The following is a 15,275-nucleotide window of genomic DNA, read 5'->3' on the forward strand; positions in this document are numbered from 1 at the left end:
CTGTGAATGGGTTTGGTCCAGAATACATCAGTGAGCTGTTAGTCAGGTCTGAATCCAGCAGATCTGTCAAATCGATGAACACAGGTCAGATAGTGGAGCCCAGAACTCACAGTAAACATGGTGATGCTGCTTTTAGTTGTTATGCTGCAAAGAAGTGGAACAAACTGCCAGCAGAGCTGAAGTCAGCATCCAATGTGAATATTTTTAAAACAAAGTTAAAGGCACTCTTTTTCTCTACTGCGCATGATTGACAGGGAGATTTTTGGTCATGTTGATGTAATGTGTTTGTTGATTTTACTTTTGATTTTAAATGTTTTTTTTACCGACTTTAATGTTAGATTTTAAGCTGTTGAATGTTTTCTGTTGCACTTTTTTAATCATGTAAAGCCCATTGAGTTGCATTGAGTATGAACAAATTTGCCTAGCCTTTAATATATCAGTTACACAAACCACCAAGCAAAGCTGACCTTTGAGGCTTGGCAACTCTGGCAGATTTCAGAGAACTGAAGAAACAAGTTAAACAATTGTGTTCAAAGATGACAGGACAGAAGCTTTTCATTGAAACTTTTACTGATTTTGAAATCAAATGGACATTCAATACATGCTATCAATCTACAATTGGCTACAATTACTATGCTTTATATACTTTATATATATATATATAGCCTTCTGTGTATAGAGGTACACACAGAGTACATACACACAATGTTGAAGTTGAAACACATACACACAGGTCATATTTATTGTGATGGCTGGACTTTGTTCAGTTCCTGACAGGAAAGTGGAGAGCCTTTCAAAGAAATGCATAGATTAGAAAAACTCAACACAAGACACCAAAAGCAGGCTCTACGCAACTAATCTTAAACAATTTCAAATTTGGTTCTTTGAGCAATAGAAATTATCTGTAAATCTGTTTTTGGACAGGTGGGCAAAACACATTTAGAAGCACAAATCATTAGAGAATAAATGGTATGATTTGGAAGATGATTGAGGCTGTCTGTAGTGGAACAATGTTGTTCTATACAAACATTGACCTTTCCCTTTATGAGCCTCAACACAACACCCTTCGACCTGCGTAAAGCCTAGACACCTGGTATTGATCTTAGCCATGATCCTAGTTCGTAAGTCAAACTTCCTATGGTTTTGATTTATCTGTAAATGAAGTGCATAAAAAAAACATTTAAAGGGGACAAAAGGTGTCAATTGGGAGAATTCTGTGCATGCTAAGGTAAATTTAAACAAGGAATGTAAGCCATCATTAAAGATATTGGGATATCGATGGATGAGTTGGTTTGTATGTTTATATTTAGCCCCAGTGAAGGCTCCAGGTGGTCAGCGGACCAGTGGAGCCTGTTTCAGGGAAATGAGGACGGAGCGCAGGCGGGACACGTCTTTAGCCTGCTTGCTGGACTTTGGGTTAAAGTCACAGAGCCGAGCCACCCGCTCCCACTCTGTGCCAGGGTTGTTCTCGTCCAGATCTGAAATCATGGCTTCCTCAGCCGCCCTGCGTGTGACAGGAGGAGGAAAAAGCACACAGAGGAGACATTTAAAAATTGGGGTTGAATGAGAAATAAACACGAATACAAACATGCAACTTGGCTGCACAATTAATCAAATTTTAATCGTGATCACAATTTTGGCTGCCACAATAACAATAAATAATCTGATCGTCGGCAATATTTACATTTAAATTAAGGGCTCTGCACTCTGTATAATGTATTTATTCTGTTAGTCTTTGGAACATTTAAAATTCTTGGGTTAATTTTTTTTTGTGAGTATTTCTTCTTTAAAACTTCCTTTATTGCACTGTAAACTGTACACTTTTTGGCCCTCATTTACCATCGTTACGTGAAAACAGGTGTAAGTCTGAGTGCACATTGTGTCGTACGACTGGACCATCGTGGGACCTGGTTCGGAGGCCCCACCCACTGAGGTCAAACACACATTTGCAAGGAAATAATTTTTTCCGAGATTAAAATCTTCACCCTCACAGCTGAGGTGGAACAAAACTAAGATGTTCTTTACGGTAGTGTGAAAACTGGAATTTAAGGAGCTCATTTTAAACGCTCTGTGGAAGAGAATAACGGAGGCAGTGAACAGCGTTTCTGTATTAGAGCGGACTCAGGCTGAGGGTTGAAATAAATGATCAATAACTGCAATGATGGTTTAAATTAAATGTTACTCATCCATAGCCTAAAAGCATAAATCCCTGCTATTTGAACAAAACAATTCTTAACATTTAAAGTCAGGCTGGCGAGCCCGTGCAAATTTATGTTTCATTTTCAATTATGTGTTCTGATCTGTCCTGAATGTGTGTCTGCTTTGTTTCAATGACAGCTGAGGCTTGTTTAATACTAAATCTAATATTTTCACTATCAGCCAGATTCGAAGTGAGAGCTGAATGTAGCGTACGATCACCTCAGAACTGATAAATACCGGAGCTTGAGTTAATTTGCTCGAACGCACGTCGTACGCTCAGATCTGAACGTACAAACGGGTGATAAATGAGGGCCATTGTTTTTAAAAGTAGTGTAATAAAAACAGATTTCTTCCTAACACGATAAATAATTGGGATTATAATCGGGATTAAAATTTGAATAAAAAAATGAAAAAAAACAGTCGTGATTAACATTTTCACCATAATCGTGCAGCCCTACATGCAACCTTGAGAAAAGTCCACTGCTGAACACCACCACCACAAACCTGCACTGGTGAAACAATCACTGGCCAAAAGATTAGCCTCCACTTATGTTTCTTTAACCTTTGACATCAATAACATGTCCCCTTATTTACACCTCAGACTCAAGACTCTTTATTAACCAAAGTAAATATTCAACAAGCATTACTATTTGGAGAATTAAAGATTAATGTTTTGACCAGGGTTGGGGTCAATTATAATTGGTCATTAATTACAATTATGACGGAATCATAATTGTAATCGTAGTTGAAAAAACATGTTGCTGCTGTAATTGAGTTCAGATAATTGACTTTGTAATTATAATAGGCATTAAAAAGTTCTATAAAATCGGTAATTTACAATCTCCTTTGATAAATACTATAAACTCAGACACCCACACTAAAAATATGAATAAAAATATACTTATTGATTAGGAAGCTTAACAAGGTAACCCAAGAGACGGAAAAAACGATTTAGATGAGATATATTTTTTAATGCATTTTACTGACCTGTTGTCATTAGAGATGCTAACAGAAAGCTAACACAAGAGGAAGGATAAGTTTTATTTATTATAGGATCAGTAATTGTGATTAATTGTAACTGAAATTTAGTAATTGAGAACAAAATTATGATTTACTTTCAAGAGAAAAAACGCAGGTCAGCATAATCGTAATAGAGTTGTATTTGAAGTTGGATAATTGAAGACGTAAATGTAACTGGAAAAGGTAATTGACCCCAACCCTGGTTTGATACATGATCAATATCAGAACTTATAACCTAAGAAGAGCTCTGCCAGTTACCTGGTTCAGTGATCAGTGGATGTAATTAATAATAATAATTAAAAAAAACTTTAAAAAAACAGTTACGCATTGAACTGCCTCATACATTTTCACAATGTTGAATTTTTGTTTTATCTTTTTTTTAAAAAGCCCAAATCAACTGGGAGCATAGCTAGACCTTGTTCATTCAGTTAGCTGCTGCTGTTGAAGAAAGCTGTAACTTTCATTTCATCTGTTCTGTTAGTGAACAATAAATAAAATCAATAACAAATAAAAACAATCTCAGACTCAAGCCATTTAGGTTTTAGTAGTTCTACTTTTGAACTTGCAGCAAGCCTTGAAATTTAACAAAATGGAAAAACAAAAAAGAAAAACAAGAGAAAATGCAGCCCATCCAAAAAACTCTTTTAGCCACAGGAACAAATGTAGGCCCTCCCACCACACTTCATTATTCCACAGCCTTTTTTTAAATTATTTAATTAATTGGGCAACATCCAAGCAAACATTTTCCCCATAATATTCTTAAGGACTAAAATAAATAAAATAAATACTGGTTGAACATACAGTATGCTGTTAAAGCATTCAGTGACTCTTCTAAACCTGTATAAAACAATGTAAAACCACTATTAAACACGCACGCACACACACAAGTTCACTGGGCTTGTGTTTCAAGGCTTTCTTTTAAGTAAAACAATAACAATTAAATATAGATAGAATAACAATAACAGTATGCCCCTATTTATATGGAGGTCAAGGAGAGCCAAAATTAAATAAATGAACACGTGTCAATAATGAATTCAATCCATTTTACATAGAGGTTGACCGATATGGGATTTTCAAAGGCCGATGCAGATACCGATTAAAAAAAAAAAAATAGCCGAGATACTATTTTATTATATCCTTATCCTATTACATCAGCTTTTTATTTGTAAGCCTCTTGGCTTCTACCTTTTTGTTGTCTATTCATACATCCGAATGAATGTTTTTTTATGTTCTTTCTTTTTTCCTTTAATGGCTATTCTAAAGTGCAAAATAAAATTTAAAAAAATTAAAATCTGCCAATGGCCAATATTGAAAAAAGTCCATAGACCTAATTTTCATTCTGCCACGTATGAAGTATAAATATTTCACTAATTATTTATTTCATGGTCTGGTTTTAAAGCATTTCATGAATTAATTGTATCTGTCAAACTCACTCTTCAAGGTCTACTATAATTTTGAGAATGAAAATTAAATGTAAAATGGATTTAATTAATTATTGACACTTTTAATTAATCAATGCATGGAGTATGCATTTATTTATTTAACTGTGGCTCTCCTCGTCCTCAATATATTTAGAGCAACACAATCTGCATTTTTTTTCAATCAACATTTAATATTCAATTGATTCACTTAATTTTAAAATGAAAGAAAACATCCATTCCTGTGTGGATGACGGGGCATTAAACATATTTTTTCCCCAACCATTGTCATAAATGCATGCAGAAATGTAAGGGTACATGTAGCACACTGGGAGATTAAATGCTACAGAACATGCACAGTCACAAATATTTACAGACAAACAGAACGAACACCACTATCAAAGACTAGACAATATCTAAAACTTCTCCAATGCAGGTCCAATGTTCAAACAGGCCCTCTAAGCAACATACAATGCACATGCTCACATACACTCCACCTAATCTATGGCAAAAGTACAAAGTCACTGGAAGTTTTCACATATTTTGTTTTTACTTAACTGGTCTAGGCGGTAGCAAGGATGGTTAATGTGTGTGCTTTGAGCGTAGAGGAAAAGAAAACAGGGAGAAACATTTTCAAGTCAGAATTCAGAAGTAAGAGAGAACAAAAGACAACAGAAATGTGCTCAGTGCAGATGAAAAAGCAACCATGCAAAAGCAAAAAAAAATTTTTTTTTATTGGCATACAGTTGCTAGGGAATTTAGAAAGTGTCATCTATAAACTATTACAATAACAGTGCTAAAAGATTGTTGTGCTTGAAGACGCTGAACTATAACAATAGCGGTAATTTTTGTGACTAAAATGTAAAATTTAAAATTAAAATACATATATAGACTATAAAGGTAAAGGGTGTATCTGGGTGAACAATGTAAGAGCTTGGCAACAGACTGATCTACGAAAGTACTTACCATTGTTGGTAAAATATGTTTTTGTATATATCATTATGTGTATGCATATGTATGTTTCGTGCATGTAAACTGTTTATCTGTTATGTTAACTGTTTTGTGAAAGGAAGCAACCACTGATATGAATTATGACAATTACAGGAGTGGGAACTTATAAGTTTACGTCCTCCCACTCCTTTTCGAGCTTCTGTATATATGAAAGTATGTTAATTCAAAAAGAGTCGTGTGTATATGTAATGTACATTGAACTCGGAATAAACAATCACTCAAATCAAATTATAGGTTTGTTAGTCACACATACTGGTACTTATCACACAAGATGTCCATGTCTGCTGCCTTCACTCCCCATCTGTTTAACTTGTTTAATATACACCGTATATGGCCCTATACCAACTACAGGGTTAGTTGACAGTCAATATTAAGTTAACTATGCAACAACAGACATGTAATACGATATAGATTAGTATTCAAACAAGTCATAAGTCTGCTGAATTGAGAAAAAAAAAGAACAGATGGCTTATGGTATAATGACGTAATAAAGCACAAAGGGTTGGAAAAGCTGCACAATCATTACAGGAGCAGTAATGTTTGCTCAAAAGAAAAGTACCACCAACCCATCTGGCCTAAAGGCAATTTTAAGATTGTGGATGTAATGTTTGCCTTCTGTTCATCAAGGTAATAGTACACCACTGTAGCCCCACACTGGTCCTTAGGCGTGAAATCAAAGCTCACTAAAACATCACATGGTGCCTCATGGGTGGGTCTGAGGTGTATACTGTTTCGACGGGGTTGGGGACAATGAGGTCGTTTTTATTGTCTTTCCCTTTGAGTCCGACATGCTAACTCTATCCACCCGCTTTTGTTCCCGACGAGTTAGCAAAAGGTGTGTGTGTGGACTAAACATTCTATGGTCTAGACCAGAAATAGACAACTTCTATCACAGCGGGGGACACAAAAATGTGATTGTCTGATCTGAGGGCCAAAATATTAGAATATCACTTCAGCAGTAACACCTAATCTGAGCAATTATTACAGGGAACAATAAATGGTTTACTCTGCGTTTCTTCTTCTTTTGTGTATATTTCTTTCTTTTTGTGTGTTTTTGTAGTCATTTTATATATTCTTGTTGTTTTGGTGTCATTTTGTTCTTGTTTCGTTTATCTTTCTGCTAATTTAGTTTTTGTTTTACTGTTAGCAATTTTTCATCATTGCAATTTTTTTTAGTAAATTCGTGTTTTTTTTTTTAAGTAAATGTGTGTATTTTTGACAATTAGTGTGTTGTTTTGTGCATTTACATTGGGAGTCACACAAAATTAAACAGAGGGCCGCCAGTTGCCTATGTCTGTTGTACACTGTATTTATTTATTCATTCAGCAGTGTGGTGCCAGTTTCAAAATGGCAGGAATTGGTAGTCGTGCAGGGGCAATTGAAGTTTTTTCAATTTAAAAATGAAATGGCTTTATTAACAATTTATTCATTGTTTATTATATTTCTATATATATTATCTGTTCATACAGAGTTCAAAGTCAAATACATTTAAATTTAATAAATATGATAATGGTAAAATAAATCTTAAGAAATAATTCTTTTTTTTTTTTGCTTTACAAAATATTGGATCACATTGTTCTTGCAAGACCAATATCGTGTATCTTTACGTGTTTACGTGAATTTAGTGTATCGCCCCACCCCTACTGATCCTTGATGATTTTGAAATTACTAAGGCGCCTGGAGTCTGGGCTGGATTTACATTCATTACTGCAGCCGGGGAACAGTGTCCTTTTTTTGTTAAAGGTAATCTGCAGACAGTACATTACTTACCAGTCACTTTAACAAAAAAAAAAAATTAGAGAATATAATCATGCAAACACTAATGACTTTTTTTTTAAATCAAACAGTTAATGCGTAATGAAAAAGAAAGGAAAAAAAAAAAAAATTAGAAATGAACACAAAGGAAAAATACACATACTGTACATACACCCATCAAAAAATAGCAACATGTGTAGAGGCTGTTAAAAATCCAGGCAGTTATGATACTGGATAATGGTGCAACTGGGAAAAAAAAAGAAAGAAAGAAAAAATGAAATGAAACATGAGAGCAGTGAGATGTAATTAATGCCCTAACTAATCAGATAAATATGATATAACCGACTTAGAGACATCAAAATGAAGAAAAGAAATGGATGTTTTAGTTAAAGCAACATACACATAACCAATGAGGTCAGAGAAGGGTTGCTTGTAGAAGTCTTCATCCAGCACCCTGGACAACCATCCACCCCCAATGACAAAGCAGCAAGAAGGCAGAAGAGAGAGAGAGAGAGGTAAAAAGGGAAGAAAATGGAAACACAGGTGTTACAGTTTAGCACAACATAGGAAACAAATTAATCAAAGGCTACAGTAGCTGTTAAAGGCAGTATGAGAGGTTAGAAGTTAGACTGGGGTGTCGTTTATAAACAATATTACCACTTTCCAGAAGGATCTCGACCCTGCTTGGAAGCATTTTGTGATTTCTGATAGGGATGAGCGAGTACAGCATTATTGGTATCTGTAAATAATATGAATTATCTGTATCTGTACTCGGAGTGGGTCGGGTTGTCTTGACATGAGCAGGGCTTTAACCGGTATGTTATTATAAGCATGCAATTGATAAGGGTTGATCAGAAATAGTTATATTTATTGCTGATTCACATGACAACATCAGCATTGGGCTTCAGATCAATTGTTTTGATCACGATAATAAACCAACTATTTACAGAACAAGTTTTAGTTTGCAGCAATGAATACAACACATGCTGTTGCAATTATGAAGTAAAATGTAATGAACAAGAGTTTTCATACTCAACATAACTTTCTTTTTTTAAACTTTTTTTTTTTTTTTTTTTTAATTTTTTTTTTGTTTTTAAAAAAAAAAAAAAAAATTCTATACCAGGAGAGTGAGAGTGTGTGTGTGTGTGTGTAAGAGAGAAGCTTAAGTTGTATAATAATTTATCCCACTACTTCCTTTTTTTTTTAATGAAATACAGCAAGAAAGTGTCAGACACTCACTGAAGTCGCTGATGGTTAAAAAAAGAAAAAGAAAAAAAATCTCCGACAGGCAGAGACACAACGCGCTCTACCAAGCACCACGTCTGAACGAACCCACGTTTACCAGAACTCTACTGGTTACCTGAAGCTGAAGAAACCCTAAACGTTAACGAAAAAGACCCGCAAACCTGAGTGACTGAGCAGAGACAGAGCTGTGTGTATGTGTGAGCAGAGCGTGCGTGTTTGTAGGGGAGGGGCGCTCTGATTAGCCTGCAGAACGCAGATACAGTCAGCGCCAATGAGGATTTTCATTCAATCCCAGCACAAATATTGACTCGTATTACTCAAATACAACTCGTCCTCTGCAAAAGTGCTTTATCTGGACCGAATACTCGTTTCAGCCGAGTATTCAGCTCAACCCTTATTTCTAAACTGTTATACCAAAAAATAGATAATCCAAGATATTTACAATTGTCCAAAAATAGACTTATGGACCAATTGCACAAGTGACCTTTGAGCAATGTTGTATTTCTGCTGGACAGCCAAAGCTTGTCAGAAACACAATAAAAAGCTTGGGGCAAAAGCAAATTATTAACTTATTTTTTCAGTGTTTGATAACCTATTGATCATTCAAGAGCCAAGAAAAAATGGGATTGCAGTGTAAAACCATTATGTTCCAACCTTTAAAAAACTACGTAACTGGATGAAAGTTTCACCACATCACTTTCATTGTGTTCTTTTGTTCTGAATTGGAATTAATAAAATTGTCCTCAGCTTCCTGAAGACCTAACCTGGACATGGACTCCTGAATTTTATTAGGAAGATTTGCATCTATTTCAAGTCGGATATATGGTCATTTAATTACTCAATATACCTCTCTATTCACTCTTCTCTCAATCCAACCTACTCACCACAGATTGTAGAGCCCACAGGTGCTAGTTTTTATAAAAGGGGCGGGGCTAACAGTGCTTGTTTGTGATGCAAGATGGTCCCAAAATGTCACATGATCTTGTTCTCAGCCAATAGCAAAAATTAATTGTAATAGCTGGGTTTCAACTCAGAGGGCAGTCACTGATATTTTACAACTAAAAACACTAATTTAAAATACTTTCACTAAAATGTTAAAAGTTGGACTAGGATCAATCAACAGCACTACTTAATACTCAATTACATATGTATTCAGCAGAAAAAAGTGGGTTAAATTATTAGTCCCATTGCATTTATGGCTCAGAACGTGTACTAATTGGTAATTATTTTATTAAAGATAGTAATAGTAATTTATAAAAAAGAGAGCTGCTCTTTCTTCAGTAATGTGCCTCAGCAGCTGAATGCAAAAGTGCAAGAGTTTGTGTCTGAACAGGTTTAAGTCTTCATGGTTCAACTTTATTCTGCAGTTCTCTCATATTCTCCATTTGACACTTTAATTTTCTAAACCACAAGTTACATTCTTCATGCAATGTATTTAAATGAAGTGTCTTGTTTTTTTTTTGTTGTTTAAAATAAAATACTTTTGGTAATAACAGACTCGCTTGCAACGAGGCTCGATTCTTAGAATTTTGCATGGTTTTACATGCTACATTTTACAGGGTTTTACTTCTTTTCTTCGTAGAAATAAATGCAATTATAAATGTCACCTTAATAAATGTAACTGTTTCAGGATAACCAATTTCTGTGCAATAACATGAGGATTCGGTATGGGATTAATTAATTAATCATGATTATTTATGATTTGATTTGCAATTGATAAACTTTATCAACTTACATCTCTACCAAAAATGTTTTCTTTTAATGGAAAAATATAATATAATATAATAAAAAATGATGTGGACTTTAGAGTAAATAACATGTAAATTACATTTAGTCTTAAGTAATGAACTGTCTAAATATTATTGCCCCTTTAAATTAGTTGGTAAGCAAATAATTTACTGAGGGCTGTACTTTGCACACAGTTACCTAAGCTTGTGAGCAACGGTTGTTGTTTTTTATTATTAATTAGGCAGCGGAGTAGCCTTACAGCACAGTATTACCTGATAAGGACTGCATTCCTGTATGCTTAAAGCAATCAAACAAATAACGTTTTATTCTTTAGAGACAAACCCTTCAACAAACACTCCAGTCACTTTTTTTTAATAATTAAAGCAATATAAATAGCAAGTAGACATAACCAAAAAAATGCCAATGCTACGACATATTTTAGGTTTAAATGTTGGTAAATGTTGAATCCTCACACGTTTTCATACCAAATGATTGAGTTCTGCCGTTAAATCAGAGAAATTACCAACATTCGCCAAGACCTTTTACATTCATAGCATTTTTATGACTATTTTATTATCCATTTGTACTATAAAACATTTCTTTAGCCCAAGTCCTCTCTTTTTTATGCTTTGACCATCACTCCCATCATCCTGTACCTGTTGTTAGTTTTAGTTTTCTCCAGCTGCTCGTTCTGCCTAGCATGCCACTCCTCCAGCTCCACCTTAGCTTTCTCCTTCCACTCGGTCTCCTGCTTGCGAGAGTTAGCATCTACAGAGATGAGCGACAAACAAAAAGCAAAGCAAACATGGGCGAATTATCACAGAGCCACAAATGAGAAGATTTGAATTGCACAGCAAACCAAAAGTTAGCTATAAAGAGTCTCACTCAGTAGTCTGAGCCTACCTAGCACTTCCAGCCTCTCTCTTTGTTCTTCCCTCCACTTGCGTAAACTTTCAGGCTCGGCTGCAAGTCGGTCTGCGCTGGAAATTGCTGCATAAGCATCTGATGGACCATTGCTTTCCTGTTTGAAAGAGAGAAAAAAAATGCTGCAAGTTACTTCCTTTAAAATCCTGATACAATTCTGGCTGTAATATACAAACACAGATAAATAAAGGTTCCCTTGAATTTTCACGTGACATCCATGTACTACTTGCAGCTAGATTCATTTTGTCATCTTATTAAACAGTATATTAAGTTAAGGTTTTGTTCATTCAGACAAGGTTTTTCAGGAAATGTTTATCTTTTGAAGTTTCACTTGACTTCCATGTATTAGTCAAGTGAAACTTCAAAGGAACCATCAAAGGCAATCAGCAGAACTCCTCTGACAAAGACTGGCAGTTGACAGTCGAAACATGTCAGGGGATAAACACCTGACACTGCAGAAAAACAAAAAATTCTGCAATGCCAGCAAAGGAAAAGGAAGCTGGGAGGACTGAAAAATCTAGATACTCCAAAGCTTGCTTTTTAGTCTGTAAAAAAAAAAAAACCTACACACGGGTTGAAGATCAGATGAATGTGTGAGTGGACAAAAAACCATCAGTAAAAGGTAGAAAAATTAGTGCTTCAGCAGCATGGCTATGAACATTTCACACTAAATGCAGACCTCACCTACCATGAGCATTTATAGAGAAAGCATACTGAACGTTCATCTTGCTACTTATTCTGACCAATGACATATAAGGCATTAAATTCACTAAGTGGTAAAACGTTATTATGCTCCCTAACTACAGAGATTTCAGCACAAAGTCAAGACTTAAAGGGGACATATCATGGTTTTAAATCCTTCCTTTTTAGATATAAATCATACAGTTGTGGTCTATATACAGTAAAGCGGAACTGCACTGCTTGGGTCTGAATTCCTCATTATTATAGCTCCCCAGACCCCTTTTCTGATGTGCTTCTGAGAGCAACTCGTTTTGGTGCGGTCTCTTTAAAGGCAAATGAGACACTTCATACCCCGCCCCCTCTCCAGGTTCAACTCCACCCTGCTCGGCCATTTTTGTAGTTTGATAGAAGAGATATGGCTATGTAGCGGCGCAGAAAAAGTTTATTCACACGTTATTGACACAATGTCAACAACGGAATACTTGTGCATCCAGCTTTACATGTTTGAGCCAGAGTCTGACCCGGCGGAGCGAGATGAAAATGAAGATGATGAACCTGCAGAACCCTAACAAGTGAGCTAACACAAGCACCGAGCTAACGCTAGCGCCAAGCTAACGTCACGAAATGCATTTTAATACAGTCTTTTCGGAGACAAAAACGGCAAAATGAAACGACTAATGAAAAATTTAGACTTAAATTAAACCACGTAGGCCATATCATCAAGGATCTAAAACGAACACACAGCGCTAACATATGAAGACGGTGCAACTGCTAATGCTAACAAAACAATGACAGGGACGTCTTATCATCACACTTTTTAGCGTTATTTACAGCTTACCGAAGTGCTCTGTTCGTCGTCTCCAAAGATAGAAGGAATTGAACCCTCAATCAGACAAAGTCTTTCGGCAAATCCTTCTTTATACTGGCGGAGGCTGCTGAAGCAGTCATCCTTGAAGTGCTGCGCGCACACAAAAATGACCTTACCCACAGATGTGGGCACATTTCCGTGAAAAATAAAACTCAACCAGACACTTTGAAAAGGTTCTGATGCTGGGAAACGGTGTAATGAAGCGTGTGGGTTACTACATCCAACAACCAAGCATTTTGATTTCTCCTCTCGTAACTTCTGCATCCTGGAGCTTGGACTACAAAATAAAAGCGAGAAATAAAAATGGCGGATTGCTCGAAGTGTTGGGCCTGGAGTCGATGTCCTAATTTGGCAGTTCCGCTGACGTTATTGTTCAAAAAACGTAATAGAGAATCGAAAAATCGAAACAGATTGAAAAATATGACCAAAACAGAATATAAAGATATCAACGGAGCACCTGAAGAGATTAATTTGAACTTTTCTGTGCTTCTAAACAATCTAAATATACATCAAAATGCATTTAAGGGCTAAAAAAGTGGATTTAGCATGATATGTCCCCTTTAAGCTAAGACTTAACATTGGATACTTTTGTTAAAAAAGTAGTTTAATTATTCCATTAACTTACTCATCTTTTTTCTTTAGAAAAACCAATGCAGTACCACTAAGAAGAATAGAGGTGCCATAGACAGATTTGTGCAAAAGAGGCAGACCAAAATAGTACTCTTTTATTTTCCTCCTCGGTTATAGCTTAAAAGCTTTACGGATTGAAAAGTATTTTCTATGTCGATAAGCTACAGAAGTCTGTTTACATTGGAAAGTGCTATTAAGAGCACTTACTGATTGTTCTCCTCTTTTGTTTATTTGACATTTAATTCTGCTATTCTGCTGATGATTGTCTTATATGGGGAACTAAAAACGTGATTTAATTTGTTTCATATTTGCAATTTTCTGTCTTTTCATTTCATGGAATAAAATCTTGTGTTTTCTTTCTTTTTTTTAATAGATGAAGAAATAACAGCCAAATTTAAAATAGTCTTTTTGTTTGATTTTGTTAAATTTATGAACCCTAGTGATGCCGAACAAGGGAGAGCAGGAACAAAGGATGAATAAAATAATTACATATTATCAAATGCTTTACAACAAATGTAGTATCCCATTATATTTTGGTAAAGTACACACATTTGACTATTGTCTGGGAAATTTGCTTTGGGTAAATTATTAAATCATCCATCTCAGTGTATAAATCATCCATTCCACAAAATGTATTTTGAAATTGGATTGATTGAATTGAATTGAATTGAATCTTATTATTGTGCAAACACCCTATTGGTAAATCAAAGATCTGGATACTTGCACGCTGCATCTTTATGCAAAAAAAAAAAAAAAAAACATTTATATTGTGGATTTACAATAATAATAAAAAAAAGTGTTACCCCATGAAGCTCTCCATTGATTGGACCTTCTGAAATGAAAACAGGAAGTAGCTGTTAGAACCCAGCATTAGTTTAAGCACATCAGATTTGTTACAGTAGCATGCATAATCAGACAAATTAAACAAGTTCTGGGAAATATGTTATCCTATAGTCAAATTATGATTCATACTGTCAGTGTCCTAAAGTAGTCACACAATTAGCTAGCAATGCAGCTAACATGCTAATTAACTAATTACAAATTATGAAAGCATTTAACATTAATTTAATTCATATTTAAGCAAATTAATTAATAATTAACAATGCATGAGCAAATATGAATCAAGTTCTTTCCAAGATATGATCTTACTTTGACTACACTGAATCACCAAGGAAGTCACCAGTTAACCGGAACACCATAAAAACCGTTACACTTGTGCTAGCCAATTTGACTAGGTGGTAATGAATGACCACTGACAAATAGAGTTTTAGTCGATAGATAATCTACCTTTGAGGGCCTAGCTTAAACACTTTAACAAGTATGATACAAAGTAGTGATCTAAAAAACCAACAGGCAACATACAAGACGATAAAAGCCTGCACTTAAACCTGCTAGGTCAGTGATTAGCTCGGGTATCATTAGCAACATTAGCTATCGTCGATCAGCACTCACGACCAGTTAAAACTAAAGTAAATTTAATAGTTATTCAGCAGTGAATACAACAAAAACACACCATTGGAGTCTCCCAGAGAATTAGGGACCTCTCCTCCGTCCAGGATGCTAAAGCCTTCATCGTTCTCGATCCCAGCGATTTCACTCTCCTGCTGGGCCAAAAACGCAGCCGCAGGGTCTTCCTCCGAGCCCAATCCGTTCCCAGCAGCTGGTGCGTTCAGCATATCGAAATCCTCCATGATGTGTTGTTTTTAAGAGAAATGTTATGCAGGTGAAATGGACGAACGGGACGGTATCCAAAAAAGGACGAAAGGGGAAACGACAGCTTAAAACAGGCGAAGCGG

General features: G+C 35.5%; 1 protein-coding gene across 4 annotated transcripts; it reads right to left on the minus strand.

Moving 5' to 3' along the window:
* Positions 1–552: 552 nt before the first annotated feature.
* Positions 553–15,275, minus strand: LOC114463641 (clathrin light chain A-like). 4 transcript variants are annotated; one of them, XM_028447318.1, is made up of 7 exons: positions 14,993–15,275; positions 14,283–14,311; positions 11,280–11,397; positions 11,033–11,144; positions 7,804–7,857; positions 5,196–5,231; positions 553–1,504 (listed from the first exon to the last, which is right to left on the minus strand). In XM_028447318.1, the coding sequence occupies exons 1-7, from the start codon at positions 15,168–15,170 to the stop codon at positions 1,333–1,335; spliced, it is 699 nt and encodes a 232-aa protein (XP_028303119.1). In that variant the 5' UTR covers positions 15,171–15,275; the 3' UTR covers positions 553–1,332. The 4 variants fall into 4 exon arrangements, with proteins under 4 accessions (XP_028303119.1, XP_028303128.1, XP_028303136.1 ...); XM_028447327.1 differs by lacking the exon at positions 5,196–5,231; XM_028447343.1 differs by lacking the exons at positions 553–1,504; positions 5,196–5,231 and adding an exon at positions 7,587–7,649 and having other exon boundaries at positions 14,993–15,274.

The sequence above is a fragment of the Gouania willdenowi genome, chromosome 1, assembly GCF_900634775.1.
Source record: "Gouania willdenowi chromosome 1, fGouWil2.1, whole genome shotgun sequence".
Taxonomy (NCBI): domain Eukaryota; kingdom Metazoa; phylum Chordata; class Actinopteri; order Blenniiformes; family Gobiesocidae; genus Gouania; species Gouania willdenowi.

Excerpts from the sequence above, each read along its gene's own strand:
- LOC114463641 (XM_028447318.1), bottom strand. The coding sequence starts at position 15,170 with ATGGAGGATTTCGATATGCTGAACGCACCAGCTGCTGGGAACGGATTG. Across the intron at positions 11,398-14,282 it reads TCAATGGAGAGCTTCATGGG|GAAAGCAATGGTCCATCAGA; the intron begins GTAACACTTTTT and ends TCTTTCAAACAG. Across the intron at positions 1,505-5,195 it reads CCTTGCTACCGCCTAGACCA|GGCGGCTGAGGAAGCCATGA; the intron begins GTTAAGTAAAAA and ends TGTCACACGCAG.